Raw genomic sequence first — 17,635 nt, forward strand, 5'->3', positions numbered from 1 at the left:
TTAAGGCTGCACTTCCCTCCCCCCACCCCATCCACGCTGCCCTTTTACAGTACATGCCCCAGGCCCACATTTCGTACCTATTGAAACCCTGGAGCGATTGCCAAATTTGGGTGTGGGGGGGATTAAAGGGCGGCGGCGGATCATTGGGGCTGGAGCAGCCCTAGGGGGTGGCGGCAGGGGTAGGTGTCTTTCTGCCGTTGGTCGACAAGGAGAGGGGGCGCCCCGAGGTGCCCAGAGCCCGCCCTGCCTCGCTGTAATGTGTGTGCGGGGTGGAGTTGGGGGAGGGGGAGAGGGGGGAAACTGTGGGAAGAATGGAACTTTGTGTCAACGTGGCGCCGGTCGGCCAGTCCCGGAGCCCCTCGGCCACGCCCCTGGGCCGACGGCGGCCTCCGATTGGGCTCTGCGGGGATGAGGGGCGTCGCCCTGGCGGGCAGGAGGGCGGGGCGGGGAGACACCAGCCGGGCTGAAGATGAGACGGGGCGGCACTTCCAGAGGGAGCATCCATCGCGCGGGCTGCAGCTACTGGTGAGCTGGGCGATGTTTGCAAGAGGTTTGCATGCTGGGGCTGTGGGGTGCAGGGTTAAATGCAAGGGGGGCTCTGAGGCGCAGAGAAGAGGTGGGGCGGCTCGGAGACGGGGCTACTTAGGAGAGGGGAAGGGGGCCTGCTAGAGACCCCGAGGAAGAGGGGGAGAGCTTTAATAGGGAGCGGGAAACGCGTGGGAGGGAGGGCTCCTGTTAGAGACACGCGGGCATTGTAATGCACGGGTTGTGCTTTTTCCCCTTTTTTTGCAGGGTGCAAAGTAAGTGCAATGCCCGGCGGATTCAATAAGTCGGGGCATCCTGATAGGTGCTCAGCTTGCAGATTACCGCGATGCCGCGGTTGGCGGAAGGAATTGTGATTCCCCCCCCCTCCTGCCCCAGCCAGCCCCACAACTAGCCTCCTTGTGTCCCTAGGAAAAGAGCAGCGTGGCTGCGCGTCGGGTTGTTGCGATCAGAATTGGTGCTTGAGCGCGCATGAGGTTGGGCTAAAAGAGAGGGCACTGCTAAGGCACTCTTTGGGGGCGGCGTAGGGGGGGGCTGTATTGGCTCAGAAGTTTGCTTCAGACCCGCATCCTTTATGCCACGGACTTCTCACGTGGTGCCTTCGGGGAGTTTGTTGGGCTCGCAACTCCCAGCAGCGAGCATGGCCTATAGTCAGGGATGACCACGTTGGCTACCCCCGCCGTATTGCCCGCTTCTCCATCCGGCCCGTTTTCTGATGTGAGATGCCAAATCTTTTCCCCTTTTGTCCTGGGGTTAGACAGGCTTCAGTGTGGAATGTAGTTTTTTCAGTGTGGAATGTAGTTATCAGTGTCCCCTTATTCTGAGACACTGTCTTTGTTTAAAGTTGTGGCTTCCAAAGTCTTTGCAGTGTTGGAGGAGAAAGTCCCTTGTGTTTCCTTTTCTCTATCTTTGGCATGTTAGCTCTGCTTCCCTTCTGAGGCAGGTTGCTTTGTATATCTGGAAGGGCTCGGTTTTAGTTTTGCACATTTCACAGCGGCGTGGTAGTCTGCAAGTGTGGGTTAGTGAAGAGCAGTAGTTGGGAGATGGAGGATTGGAGTGGTGTCCAGCTTGTTTCAAGCCCCAAAGTTGCCTTTGCTAGTGGTTTAAATAATTTGGCATCGGATGTGCCTTCTTCTTTGTACCACGGCCCAGGAAGTAATGTGTTGTTCTGATTCTGCTGTCACTTTCATCCTCAATAAGCTTTGTTCCCAGCAAAGTGAGGACAGCTTTAATTCAGATGCCTCCAGGAATTGAACATTCTGTATTTTGGGCAGCACAGTTGGGAACTGGCCTAGTTCCCCTATGCTGCTGGGATTACTGAATTTATTCTTCTCCTTTTTTTAGTTTGCCCTCAAAATAGCAGGCACAGTCCTTGTTTCAGAACTTCATCTCTCACTCCAGGTCCTTAGAGCTCAAGAGATCCAGTAGTGTTCTGGGTTAAAATGTATGCAGGAGAACAGATTGCAAGCCGAGACTCCTGGGTTCTCTTTGTGGGTCAAAACTCCCAACACTCTCTGAAAGAGAAACTTGCGTGCATGGCTGGGTGAAACGGAATCAAAGAAGGTGGAAACTCCTTGTTTCTTTGGTGTGGGAGAGTGGGAACAATTGATGATCTTGGGGGCATCATATCTGTGGTGTTCGAGAGACAGTGGTTGGAGTCAAAATGCATGCACACAAAAGCTTATACGTACCTAGAACAAACTTAGTTGGTCTCTTCTCAACTTAACGGTCAGGGGTCGTACATTTTTAAGGTGCTACTGGACTACAGTGGTACCTCTGGTTAATAGCTTAATAGCTTAATTCGTTCCGGAGGTCCATTCTTAACTGAAACTGTTCTTAACCTGAAGCACCACTTTAGCTAATAGGGCCTCCTGCTGCTGCCGCGCCGCCGGAGCACGATTTCTGTTCTCATCCTGAAGCAAAGTTCTTAACCTGAGGTACTATTTCTGGGTTAGCGGAGTTTGTAACCTGAAGCGATTGTAACCCCAGGTACCACTGTATTTTGTACTTTTTTATTTCGACTGCGTCAGACCAACACAGCTACCTACCTGAATCTAGTGGTTAGAGCAGGGGAGTCAGCAACCTTTTTCAGCCGTGGACCGGTCCACCATCCCTCAGACCATGTGGTGGGATGGACTATATTTTTGGGGGGGGGGGGAAATGAACGAATTCCTATGCCCCACAAATAACCCAGAGATGCATTTTAAATAAAAGCACACATTCTATTCATGTAAAGACACCAGGCATGCCCCACAAATAACCCAGAGATGCATTTTAAATAAAAGCACACATTCTATTCATGTAAAAACACCAGGCATGCCCCACAAATAGCCCAGAGGTGCTTTTAAAATAAAAGGACACATTCTACTCATGTGAAAACACGCTGATTCCCGGACCATCCGTGGGCCGGATTGAGAAGGTGATTAGGCCACGTCCGGCCCACGGGCCTTAGGTTGCCTACTGCTGGGTTCGAGTTGAACTGAGACTGGGGACAACCAAGTTCAAAACTGAACATTGGATGAGCTTACACCAATCAATCTTTTCCAGCCCATCCTACCTCACTGGGCATTGTGGTGATGAAACTGGGGTGCTGGTTTTGGGAAATAACCATGCATGTGGTCCTGAGCTCTTTGGGAAAATATTGAGAAGGCTGTGATGTCTGCTGCCCCCATGTATACTCTTCCAGTAGAGATTCCATAGACATCCTCACATTTGATTTTCAGCCGCCTCTTGAAGACGCTCCCCGTGCGAACAGAACTACCGGTATGCAGTCAGTTGTTTAAAATCTTCTCAAGTAGCCCGTCATTTTAGTAATTGTTTTGTCCTGCTTTTAATGCTTTTGTTTTGTGTTTAATTATATTGCTGCATTTCTGAGAGGGCAATATATAAATGCTTATATAAATAATAGGAAGAAACTGTAATAAATAAATACTTGTTTAAAAGGAGTGTAGTGGGATGAAGCATGTAGCAAGTGCCGAGAATTATAGAATTGGAGAGCTGGAAGGAACCCGGAGGATTATCATAGTTCGACCTCCTGCAGGAATATGCAGCTGTCCCATATGGGGATCGAACCTGCAACCTTGGCGTGATTAGCACCACGCTCCAATCAACTGAGCTAAGTCAGATGATTTTGAAATGTAGGCAGTGGGACTTCTTGGCATGTGAGGAAGTGGAATAGCATTCTTTTGCCACTGTCATTTATATTGCACTTTACGGAGTATAAGAGGACAGGTCCCTGCCCACAGGAGCTTACAAGCTAAAATTGACACAGGGCTGATGACGGAGAAAGGGAAGCAATATGTAGGTTGCTTCAGTTGCACGTGCTTAGACTTAGTTATGGGCTGAGTTGTAGCAGGGCTTGGGAACCAGGGGTGTACGCCAAAGGCTTTGTGGGGGGGGGAGTGGATTTTGAGAGGGTGTTTAAATGAAATGAGAGATGTTTCACCAGGACTGGTGTACTCAAAGGCAGTTCAAAGTATCTGGGGCAGCAAAGGAGGAGGGACAGGGCCTTTTTTGGGAGCAGAAGACCTTTGGGTGTTGGAGGGGGGTGAAGCTAAGGAGCAAAGATATCTCAGGCAGGATTGTATCAGGATGTAAATGGCAGTGCAAGTAGTGGCAGGATTGTATCAGGATGTAAATGGCAGTGCAAGTAGTGGGAAGACTCTGGGAACAAGGATTCAAGTATTACGGGACTGATTTTGTTTGTGTGTGTAAATAAGAGGATAAACAGGGAGGCCGACTTTCATTTTTTTAGGTTGTATTTGAATATTTCCAGGCTGCACTTTCATATGAAAATATTGCTGGATAGCTCTGTTCGTTAGAGTGTGGTACTGATGTAATGCCAAGGTCGCAGGTTTGATTTCCATATGGGGCAACTGTATATTCCTGCGTTGCCTTTGGACTAGGAAGATCCTCAGGGTCCCTTCCAACTTTGATTCTATGAAATATCACAAGGCTACTGCCAACCGAAAAATACAGAATTGCAGTGAAAATAAAGAAACACATCAGTAAAAGCTGGATGTGAAAGAATCTCAGATTTGAAAGCACAGTTTTTAGAAGGCACCTGCAAAAGACCAGAGGCCCTCCTGCCAAACTTCTATTGGCAAGGAACTCCACAGGACAGGGCTTGCCAGACTAAAGGCTTGGCCCCTGGTAAAGGCCAGTCAAACCTGGGACCCCAAAAGCCAACAGATGGCGGCTAATATTCCCTTGCCACCTTCCAGGCTTTGAAGCAGTGTGGAATGTAGACCCATTTGGAGCAAAGTGATTTATGTTGTATGCACCATGTGTGTCTCTTTCCTTAATGACCTTTCTTCTTTGTTCCCAAGTTGTGTACAATGGCTTGGCAGAAGATGCTGTTTTCCTCCTGCCTGTTGACTTTGTGCCTCACGTGGGTCTTAGCCAAGCCTCCCCCCGACAAAAAGGAACGTGTCCACCATAGCCAAGACTTGAGCGACCACCCTCACGATGACAACCAAGATTTCCAGTATGATCACGAAGCCTTTCTGGGCAAGGAAGATGCCAAAACGTTCGACCAGTTGACTCCTGAAGAGAGCAAACAGCGGCTTGGGTAACTGGAACTCAGCTGTTGGGTGAAGAATTTTGCATCTTGAGGAGCTGAGGGAAGAGAAGCAAGCTTCTAGTCCTCTAGATGTGTGTGGTTCATGGCATCTCATGGGTTAAGGGGGGGCACATGAGTAGCTGTCCCCATGTTCTATGGGTAAGGCTTAAGTGCCTTGCATAGTACATTGCCCATCTTCACAAGCTAGTGAAACTAGTATAAATTTTGCACAGTAAGCAACCTTAACTAGCATTGATTTAGGTCAGATTTCCACAACCTGGTACTCCAACTCCCATCAGTCCCAGCCAAAGGTCAGGAATGATGGGAGTTATAGTCCAAAACATATAGGTTGGGGAAGGCTGATTTAGGCAGATTGCATAATCCAAGTGTTCTTGATTCAGAATGTGGGTCATCCCATTGTCATTCACGGGCAGTTTTGGAGCACCTGAGTATTGCCACTTGCCTGCCATTAGGGCTTCCAGCACATTGTTGATATGGTGGTTAACCTTTCACCCTTTCCGGATGTTGAACTCCCGTACGGCCCGTGGTCAGGGCTGAGGGGAGTTACAGTCCAGCAACATCTCAAAGGCCGCAGATTCCCCACTCCTGTTTAATAGCGTAACACAAACACCCCATTACGATTAGACAGACATTGTGCAAAACTCGGTGATTTGAGAAATGTGCAGTCCCTTGAATTTCATCGCGTTGACCAGAGACGGCACTTGCTTGTTTCTTCTGCTCAACATGCTTAGAAGCCCCTTCAGACTTTCCTGTTCAATGCAGGAAAGTTTGGGGTGTGGGCAGTCTGGGTCCCCGATGTCCAGGGGGGAGCAGGGCATGCGCACCTGCTCGACCCTTCCCCCCCAACCCACACATTTCGTGCCCACATGCGTTCCTCTGGGTGCACAAAGAGGGATTTTGTGTTCCCACTAAGCCGGTCTTTGGTGTTCTTCCAAAGAGGCCCAATACTTAATTTTAGAGATGAGTCCTCCCAACCATTTCAAACTAGTTTCCTTAAGGCATCAGGTTTTCTGCCCGGCGGAGCAGAAAACTGACTGGGCAGTGAGACGTTCTGCCTGGAACGGGGAGAGCCAGTGTGGCATAGTGAAGAGAGCTGTGGCTTTCAAACGTCCTGCCTCAAGCCAGGCCTTTCATGTGCTAAGGCACTCCAACATGCCTGCCACAGGAACTGTTGTGAGTTTCAGAAGTTTCCAGGGTATATTATAGGCCACATATTTGGTTCTGGGCCTGGCCTGGCTTGCCCTGTGTGAATTAAGAGGATATTCTGTGAAACACCTCCATACGTGTGTGTGTGTGCAAGATAAGGTTGGTAACCGTGGATACACTAGTTTCCAAGGAAGCATGTTCACCATTACCGGCTTTTTAAATTGAGGAACCCCTGCTAAAATTCCAGTTTACCTCAGGACTTTCTGAAACCCTTAGGATCTCTTGGTCTGGGAAGACTTGAGTCTGGATTACCATTGATTATGGGTTCCAGTTATGGGCTCCTTTGAAGGAAGGTGCAGGGTATAAATCTAAATCAGTGTTTCTCAACCAGTGTGCCTCCAGATGTTTTGGGACTACAACTCCCATCATTCCTGACCACTGGTCTTGCTAGCTAGGGATGATGGGAGTTGTAGTCCCAAAACATCTGGAGGCACACTGGTTGAGAATCACTGATCTAAATAATAATAATAATAATGTCGTTTAGTTGTGTCCGACTCTTCGTGACCCCATGGACCATAGCACGCCAGGCACTCCTGTCTTCCACTGCCTCCCGCAGTTTGGTCAAACTCATGTTTGTAGCTTCGAGAACACTGTCCAACCACCTCGTCCTCTGTCGTCCCCTTCTCCTTGTGCCCTCCATCTTTCCCAACATCAGGGTCTTTTCCAGAGAGTCTTCTCTTCTCATGAGGTGGCCAAAGTATTGGAGCCTCAGCTTCACGATCTGTCCTTCCAGTGAGGGAAGGAAGGAAGAAGGAATAATAATAATAATAATAATAATAATAATAATAATAATAAATACCCTCAAATCCAATGTGGTGGTATGGTTAGGGTGTTAGGTTAGAACTGAGGACATTAAGATTTAAACCCCACCCCTCAGTTATGATTATTCTTGGCTTTCCTTGAACCAGTCACTTCCTCTCAACCTAATGTTGCTCTGTTCCAGCTCCTGCCAACCTAGCAGTTCGAAAGCACGCCAGTGCAAGTAGATTAATAGGTACCACTGTGGTGGGAAGGTAAATGTTGTTTCCATGCACTCTGGTTTCCGTCACGGTGTTCCGTTGTGGTTTAGAAATACTGGCCAAATGACTTGGAAAGCTGTCTGTGGACAAACGCTGGCTCCCTCAGCCTGAAAGCGAGATGAGCGCTGCAACCCCATAGTTGCCTTTGACTGGACTTAACCGTCCAGGGGTCCTCTGAATACTAGCTATTGGGACTCACAAATAGGGACAGCTCCATTGCGTTCAGTTCCTGTTTTGGAACTTCTCAAAGGCATGTGGGTGACCAACTGGGTGAACAGGAAGCTGGACTAGAGTAGCTGGGCCTTTGGAGTGATCCAGCAAGGCCTTTGTCATATTCGTATTATGGACATATCTTGGCCATTTCCATGTTCTCTAAGCCTCTATTCTCGAACCTCTGCAGAAAGATCGTGGATCGAATCGACCGGGATGGGGACGGTTTTGTGACTCAGCCTGAGCTGAAGGAATGGATCAAGCACACTCAAAACCGCTACATCTACGAGAACGTGAACAAGAATTGGAAGGACTATGACAAGAATAGTGATGGCCACATCACCTGGACTGAGTTCAAGAATGCCACTTATGGCTTCTATGAAGGTGTGGGCGGAAGAGTGGGAAGTGTGTGTAGCAGATGTAGGCCACATGGGAGATTTTGGCAGGTTCTAGCTCAACTCTGGAATCAGGTGGAAGAGCTGTTTAGCAGGAGGGAATGGCTGGCATTGTAGCATGTATAAAACACAGCTTGTGTCTTGAGTAGTGTTGTGGAGCAGCCAGCTTGAGACCCCAGGCCAAAATACGTCTACATTATTTAAGAAACACGAGTGGATGGTAAAATGCTGGTTCATGCTTCCCCCCCCCTAACATCACCCTGGAACATTGGGAGAGGGGGATGCCCCCACCCCCCACCAAAATTGTGGAGGATATTTGAAGAAAGTTCCTCTTTCTAAGAGGGCAAGTAGAAAAAAAAGGAAAATCTCAGAAATCCTCTCCGGTGTTGGGGGAAGGCCTTCTGAGGGATTTTAGCTTGGCTTTGTCTTGGGACGCAGGTGGCGCTGTGGGTTAAACCACAGAGCCTAGGGCTTCCCGAGCAGAAGGTTGGCGGTTCGAATCCCTGTGACGGGGTGAGCTCCCGATGCTCGGTCCCTGCTCCTGCCAACCTAGCAGTTTGAAAGTACGTCAAAGTGCAAGTAGATAAATAGGTACCACTCCAAGCGGGAAGGTAAATGACGTTTCCGTGTGCTGCTCTGGTTCGCCAGAAGCGGCTTTGTCATGCTGGCCACATGACCTGAAAGCTGTATGCCGGCTTCCTCGGCCAATAATGCGAGGTGACCACCACAACCCCAGAGTTGGTCACGACGGGACCTAACGGTCAGGGGTCCCTTTACCTTTACCTTTACTGTCTTAAATGTCCAGTTATCTGGGGATAACAGGCTCCAAATCCTCTCTGATCTGTTTACGCCAATAAGTTTCTAGCTGAATTGGCTGATGGGCACAAGGACAAGTGCTCAAGCTAATCTGCTTGCTCTCCATCACTTGTTGCTAGCAACCTAGTTGTAGCTGGCCAGGGCTCCCAAGGCTGGCCTGCTGCCTTGGGAGGGAGAGAGAGGGGGCAAAAAATTGGCCTCTCTTTGCTTTTGGCAGTTTTGTGGCCTCCTAGTGCCAGCTCTGAGGAAGCAAGCTGGCTGGCTGTGAGAAGCTAGTTTCATCTCCCAGAAATGCACTGGGGACTCACGGGCTGATGGCTGGTTGAGAGAGAGGACTACATTGGTCTCATTAACCATCAGCATTATTTAAAAAAAACATTTAATGGCACAGTCATATCATTGGTGCTGCCCAACTATTGGGGAGGACCGGGACCTTTGCTGAAACAGTGAAAAGGTTGGTGCCAGGCAGGCCTTCCTAGAGAGAGCATTTCATTAAACAAGGAGCTACCACAGAGAAGGCTTGTTCTCTTGTTGTCACCTTCTGGACCGCCCTTGAGAATGGCCTCGGATGATGATCTTGGGTCCTGGCAGGTTCACATGGGGAAAGCTGAACATCTGCAGCAAGGGCTGTGCCCATGTCATGTAAAATCCCACTGTGATTTAGAACCCTGGAAGGTCAGGGTTCTAGATCGTGCAGAGAGCAGAAATAGTTCCCTGCTGCAGGTGCTATACTCCCAACAGGGGGAGAACCAGTGATGCAAGCCCTTGCTCTCCACCCCGCACAGTGGGAATGCCTGTGTGTGAGACATGGCACTCTTGGGCTTCACATATACTTCTTGTCTTTGATGCCGTTAGGAGAGGAGTTTGGCGATCTAGAAGACAAACACTCCTACCGGAAGATGCTGGCTCGGGATGAGCGGCGGTTCAAGGCAGCTGACAAGGATGGGGACATGACCGCGACGAGGGAGGAGTTCACGGCCTTCCTCCACCCCGAAGCGTTTGACTACATGAAGGACATTGTGGTGACGGTGAGGCTGCAGATGGTGAACTCTTGGTGGGAGGAGAAGGCTCTGGTAGGCTAGGGCTCCACACATGCTATGCCTTTATAAGGCACATTCAGAATGCATTTCCACCCTCAAAGAATTCTGGGCATTGTAGTTTAACCCTCACAGAGTTACAGTTCACATAAACCAGGCATCCCCAAACTGCGGCCCTCCACATGTTTTGGCCTACAACTCCCATGATTCCTAGCTAACAGGACCAGTGGTCAGGGATGATGGGAACTGTAGTCCAAAACACCTGGAGGGCCGAAGTTTGGGGGTGCCTGACATAAACCGTTAACAAACTACAGGGCCCTGAATGGACTCTTCCCTTGTGGCTTTCAGAGGACTAAGCCAGCTGGGGGGTCCCTGCCAGGGGGTCTACTGGACTTAACGCTGCCATGCCAGGAATGCCTCGTGCATCCCAGTCAACCGGGGAGTCCAGCCCCAGGCCTCAGACAAGCTCTGCACAGGCCTAGATAGCAGCCATTTTGTGCCGCTCTTTGTTCCCTGCATCCAGTCCAAAACCTCTTTTTTTCCTCTCCACAACTGGCCATGACTTTTTTTGCGGGGGGCTACCCCATCACTACCACAACATACTTCTAAGTGAGCTGCTAAAGCAGGTGGAAAGCAGCTGTGGCTCAGTGGCAGAGCACCTTGGCAGAAGGTCCCAAGTTCAATCTCTCTGCCATCTCGAGGCAAGGCTGGGAAAGAACCCCATCTGAGACCCTGCCAGTCAGAGCAGACAATACTGAACTGGATGGAGCAAGTGACGAGAAGAAACCCTCTAGTCCTCCCCAACTCCACCCCATTCGGTTTTCAGGACCTTCCCACGTTGCTGCGGACGTCCCATACCAAACAGCAGCAATGAATACAAATCACTTCTTGCAACGGTTGCCATTATTTCTTGCGTTTGGCAGGGCTCTGATGCATCTCCTTTTATCTGCCTTCCTTTCCCCCCTGCAGGAAACCATTGAGGACATCGACAAGAACGGGGATGGCTTTGTCGAAGTAGAAGAATATCTTGGTAAGGTGGAAGGGCTGTGAATGCACAGGATTTGTTTCTTTGCTCACCTGCCTAATTTGACTCCTAGGAAGGTTTTGTAGGACAGAGGAAAATAAATATTTATTTTTTTAAAAAAATCAAATGAAGTAGGGTGCTGCCAGACTGTCAGTATTCTGCAGGAGGAATTCAACAACTACAGAAATTTTGCAGTTTGAAGGGACAAGGAAATGGCATGGAAAAGTGGGGTGAAGAGGTGATTAATGGGAAGACATGTAAACACCCCACGAGCAAATCGAGAGGAATGCTTACTGCCATAGAACCACAACAAGATGTTCAGTAAAGGCTGGTCATAGTCTTGTAACCTCCGCATAAGCATTGTGCAAGTAGATCAAGATGATGAGTGTTGAATAGAATGCCACCTGGAGGAGCCTATACAGTAAGAACGGCAACACAAAAAACCTCCCAAATCTGGTAGAACGTGTAGCTTAGCTGATTTGCTAAGATGAATCGACTCAGTCTTTCCAAATCATGCTGAGTGTAGCCGGTAGTTGTGAAAAGCTGTCCTCCATTTTCATATATGCTACTAGCTGGCCCTGCCACGCGTTGCTGTGGCTCAGTCTGTTAAATGGAGCCTCAGAGTCCCCCTTCAGACCCCCCTCACCTTCAGAGTCCCCCTGTTTTACATGTGTTATGCTTACCCAGGCGCATCCCTGTGACTCTCCCCACCCTGTTCCGACCCATTACCTATCCTGCCCCTCCCCCCACCCCCAGCTCATCCCTGTGAGTGGGCCCACCCTGTCCCAACCCATGACCTAGCCCGCCCCTTCCCCTCCAGCCCCCACCCAGGCAAGCCCCCACCTCCACTCGACCTAGTCTGGATTGCAGCCTAGTCTGCAAAGCCAAGCCGAGATACAGTGGAGAGTGAAGCTTTCCTAGGTGCAGTACCATTGTCGCTGTCACTAGAGGGCGCTATTGTGGAATCTCTCCTCTGCTCCCAGCATGCACTTTCATATGATTTGCGAGTTCTGAAACACGGGGTTTTGGGGTTTTTACCTGGCGTAGGTGACACATATGTCTTTGAAAACGGTATGGCGTCACTCAGGTAGTCACATTTGACTTTGTGTCCAAATTTCAACGCTATCAGTCAAGCGGTTTTGTTGAACATTGGAGACAAAGGAACATACCCAGTTTACATTTTTATATATACATATATAGATTAAACAGTGCCATTGTTGTCCAAAGTCATTGTCCAGCCCTTTTGCCTCTCTCCACTTAAGTTGTTGGGTTTCTCTGGTGCAGGTTTCTTGTGGGGAAAGGGAAAAGGTTGTCTGCCCCTTATTGAACAAGGACTTGGTTGACTTGAGAGAGGGGCCACTTGCTTTGGTCTTCCCAAATAATGGTGGCAACTCTCTTTTAGAAAAACAACACATTTATTTATTTATTTATTTTGCTTTTTATTTAATTATTATTTAATTATATTATTATTTATAATTATAATATAATAATTATATTAATTTATTAATTATTATTTATTATGCTTATTATTTCCTAGGTGCAGTACCATTGTCTTATTTATTTTGCTTACCATTTATTTATATCCCATTTTTCCTCCAAAGATCTAAAAGTGGTATGCATTCCGTCCCCAATTTCATTCTCTCAATAACCCCGTGAGGGTAGGATGAGAGACTCTGACCCGCCCAAAGTCACCCAGTGAGCTTCTTGGCAGAGTTGGGATTTGAACGTCTTCCGCGTCCTAGTCTTAACACGCTAACCACTACGCCAAACTCTTTCCTGTCTTCTGACCAGGCGACATGTACAGTCCTGAAACAGGGGAGCCTGAACCTGAGTGGGTGAAGACGGAGCGTCAACAGTTCTTGGATTTCCGGGACCTCAACAAAGATGGCAAAATGGATCGGGAGGAGATCGGGCACTGGATCTTGCCAACGGACTATGACCACGCCGAGGTGGAGTCAAAGCACCTCCTTATTGAGTCGGACAAGGATAAGGTGAGGGTAGAACCAGGCACGGAAAGGAAACCAGTGGGGGAAAGCGCTAGGGTTGTCTTGCTTTTAGTAGACAAGGAAAAGAGAGAAAGATGGGTGAGTTGCAGGCAGAGTTGGATGGGGTGGAGTATTAGATTAGGAGAGATGAAAACCTATGTGCAGGTAACATGAGTTGATGCTTTTTAATTCCTAGTACTGATAGGGTGGCTTTCATTCTAAATCTCCTGTCCTGTAAGTGGGAATTTAGAATGGATGAGTCTCAGCAGAAGGAATGCTTAATCCTTTCCCCACCAGCTATTTCCCTGCTCCCAAATTCTGCTTGCTTCCCATGGGGTTGTCTATATGCCTGCACCTTTATAACGCTGCAGGGGAGCAAGCCCATTTGGTGGAGATGAGCAGAAGCAGAGAATTGGCAGGTAGGGAACAGATTAAGCACCCCTCCCCTAGGCACTTTCCCTACTCGAAATTTCCTCCTCCCATAGTTGCCTTTCTTGCACAAAAACGGAAGCGAGACTCTTGACAGCTGGAGCTGCCATCCCCATACTTTCTCATCCAAATGAAGGGAGAACCTTTTTTAGGGTGGGTGGGTGGGAGTGCCTCACCATTCCTGACCCTGGCCTAGCCAGAACTCCTGCTGTTGCTTGTCATAGCCATTCAGCCTCAAACCAGAGGCTGTATTTCTTGGTTTGCGAAAGATGGAAATGGGTCTGTGGTTGCTAAGCAACCACAGAATATATTTCTTATCTCTGGAAAGTCAGAGGTAATGGGCTTGATCTGGGGGGAAAGCACACAGTCAAACTCTATCTATGGGTACCGGTCTGGCTTAGTTTTGACTAATGGGGGGAGAGCTTTCCTGTTGGAGTACCCCATTTTGGTAAGTGGCACAAGGCTATAAACAAAGCCAGTTTCTGGGGCAGGAAATCTAAATCAACAATGTTCAGTCCTGCCCAGTTCCCCAATGTCAGGCAAGAGACAGATTTCATCCTAAGGAGGGAGATTTTCAATTTGCCCGTCAAATGAGCTCATTAATATTTGGACTAACTATGCTTTGAAAATACCTTTCTGGTACCCTCTACTGAAAGCCTCTGCACTTCTGCCCAAGGGAGAGTAGAAAACAGGATCTCAAATAGCTTTCTTGCACTTGGGGTTGCAGTCTCTCTTGTTGGGGAGCAAACTATTCTGCTGGGCTTAAAATGCAATACAAATTTTATCAGGCTGTCACAGACCTGGTAAAAACAAGTTATAACCATGCAGGGTTTTTTTAAAACTCTGCACATAGTTTAAAATATATGGTACAGTGGTACCTCGCTAGACAAATTTAATTCGTTCCACGGGTCTTTTCTTATAACGAAAAACTCGTCTAGCGAATCCCATAGGAATGCATTGAATTTTTTTTGCCCATAGGAACGCATTAATTGAATTTCAATGCATTCCTATGGGAAACCGCGATTTGCTAGACGAATTTTTCGTAAAATGAATTCGTCTAGCGAGGCAACCTCCGCTCGAAAAATCCTTTTGTTAAGCGGAAATTTCGTTAAGCAGGGCATTCGTTAAGCGAGGCACCACTGTACTTATATAAACTAAGGACAGAAACAAGCTAAGGTACATTTAAAATACCGAATTCCCTTTATGGGTCTTTGCAGCAGAAAGAAGAAATCTAGCAATGTTGTTCATGCCAGACAAATGTATGGGCCAAATACCATTCAAAAGTCCTTCCTGGCTATTTTAATAGGACAGGAATAAACAACCTATTTCACTTATCTTTGTCAAAGTTGCATACAAAAGGAGTATGTGTTAATACCCCAAAACACGTATTAGTACCCCAAAGCAGTCATCTAGAACAACAGGAGGAAGGCAATTAAATCTAGCCCTAGATTTGAGTTGAATCGGAACATTGAGGGTTTAGGAGGAAGCATAATCTGTCTGCCTTCCAATATAGTGGACATTTTGTCCAAGGCTGCGGCCTGTAGCCGGCACCGTGGCAAGCTGCCCACGTTCCTCTCCCAAGTTGTCCATTATATAAAGAAGCAGGAGGGAAGCTTGCAAGTAACGGAATTAGCGTAGACCACCCTCCACAATTCTCTTCCTCAAAGAAAAATACTGCCTACACAGATGTACAGTGTAGTTGTTCAGTGTGGTGTGTAACCAGGTAGGTTGGTAAAGGATTGTAGCCTGCCCAGGGGAAGTCTCCCAAGCAGGGCATGAGTGGAATAGTGCTCTCCTGCCCTTGATCCCAACAACTGGTATTTGAGACATGCTGCCTCTAATATACAGGTGAAACTCGGATAATTAGAATATCGCTGAAAAGTGCATTTATTTCAGTAATGCAACTTATTATTTTTCCTTTTCCTTTTAATTTTTACAAATGCTTTCTTTTGGAAATTCCACAGTGATAAAAAACAAATAGTTACAGTAATACAAAAATAAACATCGCTATTACATTTCATTAATTACATTCCATTTATAATTGACTCGCCCAACGACCAATAATTACAATTACAACAAATAAAGGCTTGACATATCTTGCTTTGCATGCCATGCATCTGTCCCATATATTGGTTTCGCCTTTTAAGTTGCATTACTGAAATAAATACGCTTTTCAACGCTATTCTAATTTTCCGAGTTTCACCTGTAGCTGTCGGGACTTGTGGGCATTATCAGGTAGAATTCACAGAGGGTAAGACTAGTCCCCTTTTTGCAGCTGCCCAAGTTGGTGGCCATCTCTACATATTGTAGTGAAATTCCAGAGTTTATCTAAGGACCTAAAACAGCAATCCCACACACCAGGGAGGGGGAATCTATGGCCCTGCAAATGCTGATTACCCCATTCTATCATCCCTGACTGCTGGCTGATGAGAGTTGTAGTTTAGCAACATCTGGAGGGCTGCAGGTTCCCGATCCCTGCTGGACACACTTAACCTAGGAATAAATCCTACACACATAGGATTGCACATATTCTCAAAGCACGCACATAGGATTGCAGTAAGTCTTAAAATGAGGGAAGGGTAGAAAGTAAGTTTTATACAAGGTTTCTGTATTTCATGGTTGTTGAATGGGGGGTTGTCGTAGCTAGGGAATATTAAGTGTGGTGGTGGTATTCCTGTTTTCTCTCATCTTCCTTCAAATCTTGAACAGGTAACTCGAATGATTCCAACAATCGAGTCCCTTAATACGTAATTGACTAACAAGGCAAACACGATTTAGGGGTGGGGAGTTCAGAATGAAATTATCAGGGGTGTTAATTGGGTTGTAATTCTGTCCTTCTCTGCTTGCCTCCCGTTTCTCTCTCTCTCTCCTCCTCCTCCTCCCTTTCCTTCCCCATCGCAGGATGACAAAATAACCAAGGAAGAGATTTTGGACAATTGGAACATGTTTGTGGGGAGCCAGGCCACCAACTACGGCGAAGACTTGACAAAGGATCATGACGAGCTGTGATCCGAGCGGGAGGGGAACGTACCTTAGGGCATCCTCCCGCAACTGAGGGCCAAAGGGTGGGGTGGGGTGGGGGGGACAAAGCACACTCCAGAAGGAAATTTTTGTTCTTATTTATTGGTATGAGGGCCTGCTTAAGCTTTCTGAGAAACCTGGTGGCGGCTGGCATACCTGGGTGGGTTTTCTTTTACACTTCATTCTTGCTCGCCTGCCCACTCCCACCTCGACAAAGCACTGTGAAGCTTGCTACACTACAAAATGGTGTCTTACACTCCAAAGGACTAACAGAAGGCGGCAGCTTAAACGTAATTCTCAACCCACCTCCCCTGGCTATTGTGGCATTCAATCTATTCTGCAAGGGCTAATGTTGTGTTCATGTTTGCGGACTTCAAGGGACCCACTGACTCCCTCAGATAGGCTCCTGCTTCTCTAAGGGGCAAAATTCTAACACACACACACACACACAAAAACACACACACACACACAGTGCTTCCCACAAGCCCATTTTACCTTTCTAACACTCATCTGGGTCCCTCTTGAGGGCGCAGATTACCTGAAGAGGGTCAACTGAGAGCAGAAAACCAACAGCTAGTAGTGCGTACTAAATCTCCTCCCACAAACTACTTTTCGTTGATGTAAAACTGTCACGGGCGTGTTGCCTGCAGCTCTGTTGTAATGCCTAGTTCGCCCTGTGACTTGGAGTAAGCATTGCTCTCTTGAGGTTCTGTGGTTCCTCTCTTCCCCTTCCTCTCTAGGATGGCAAGCTTTCACGGGAGGAGATTGTGGAGTTTCTTCAGCAAAGTATCGCCAGCGCCAAAGACTATGAAGAAACAGTTAAGACGCTGAAGAGCCACCAAGAGCTGTGACCTCATGACTGTAACGCTCTGGATTATTAATAAAACTATTCCCCACCCCCTCAATTTTTATGTGGTATGGAAAGACTTAAGGGGGAGGGCCAAAGGGAGAACAAGGCTACGTAGGACTAAGCCGAGAGAAAAGCTCTTCCCCACCCCCCTAGAAGTGTTTGTTTAAAAAAGGACACATTTCCTAATCAGAACCAGTGAAGGTCCTGTGTGAGTGCCTGGAGGCGGTTGGAGGATGGATGGTGGCTAACAGATTGAGATTGAATCCTGACAAGACAGAAGTACTGTTTGTGGGGGACAGGAGGTGAGCAGGTGTGGAGGACTCCCTGGTCCTGAATGGGGTAACTGTGCCCCTGAAGGACCAGGACTCGCAGCTGTCCATGGAGGCGCAGGTCAATTCTGTCCAAATCAGGTACACAGGCTGAAATCCTACCTGCCCGCAGACTGTCTTGCCAGAATGGTGCATGCACTAGTTATCTCTCGCTTGAACTACTGCAATGCGCTCTATGTGGGGCTACCT

General features: G+C 47.9%; 1 protein-coding gene across 3 annotated transcripts; it reads left to right on the top strand.

Annotated features, from left to right (window-relative positions):
- Positions 1-461: 461 nt before the first annotated feature.
- On the top strand, positions 462-17,408 carry RCN3 (reticulocalbin 3). 3 transcript variants are annotated; one of them, XM_035136356.2, is made up of 7 exons: positions 462-525; positions 4,872-5,113; positions 7,751-7,944; positions 9,627-9,799; positions 10,778-10,838; positions 12,624-12,823; positions 16,148-17,408. In XM_035136356.2, exons 2-7 carry the CDS (start codon positions 4,881-4,883, stop codon positions 16,253-16,255), a joined length of 969 nt encoding a protein of 322 aa, XP_034992247.2. In that variant the 5' UTR covers positions 462-525; positions 4,872-4,880; the 3' UTR covers positions 16,256-17,408. The 3 variants fall into 3 exon arrangements, with proteins under 3 accessions (XP_034992247.2, XP_034992245.2, XP_034992246.2); XM_035136354.2 differs by having other exon boundaries at positions 17,008-17,404; XM_035136355.2 differs by having other exon boundaries at positions 481-550; positions 17,008-17,405.
- Positions 17,409-17,635: the final 227 nt, after the last annotated feature.

Source organism: Zootoca vivipara, chromosome 13 (genome assembly GCF_963506605.1).
Source record: "Zootoca vivipara chromosome 13, rZooViv1.1, whole genome shotgun sequence".
NCBI lineage: Eukaryota > Metazoa > Chordata > Lepidosauria > Squamata > Lacertidae > Zootoca > Zootoca vivipara.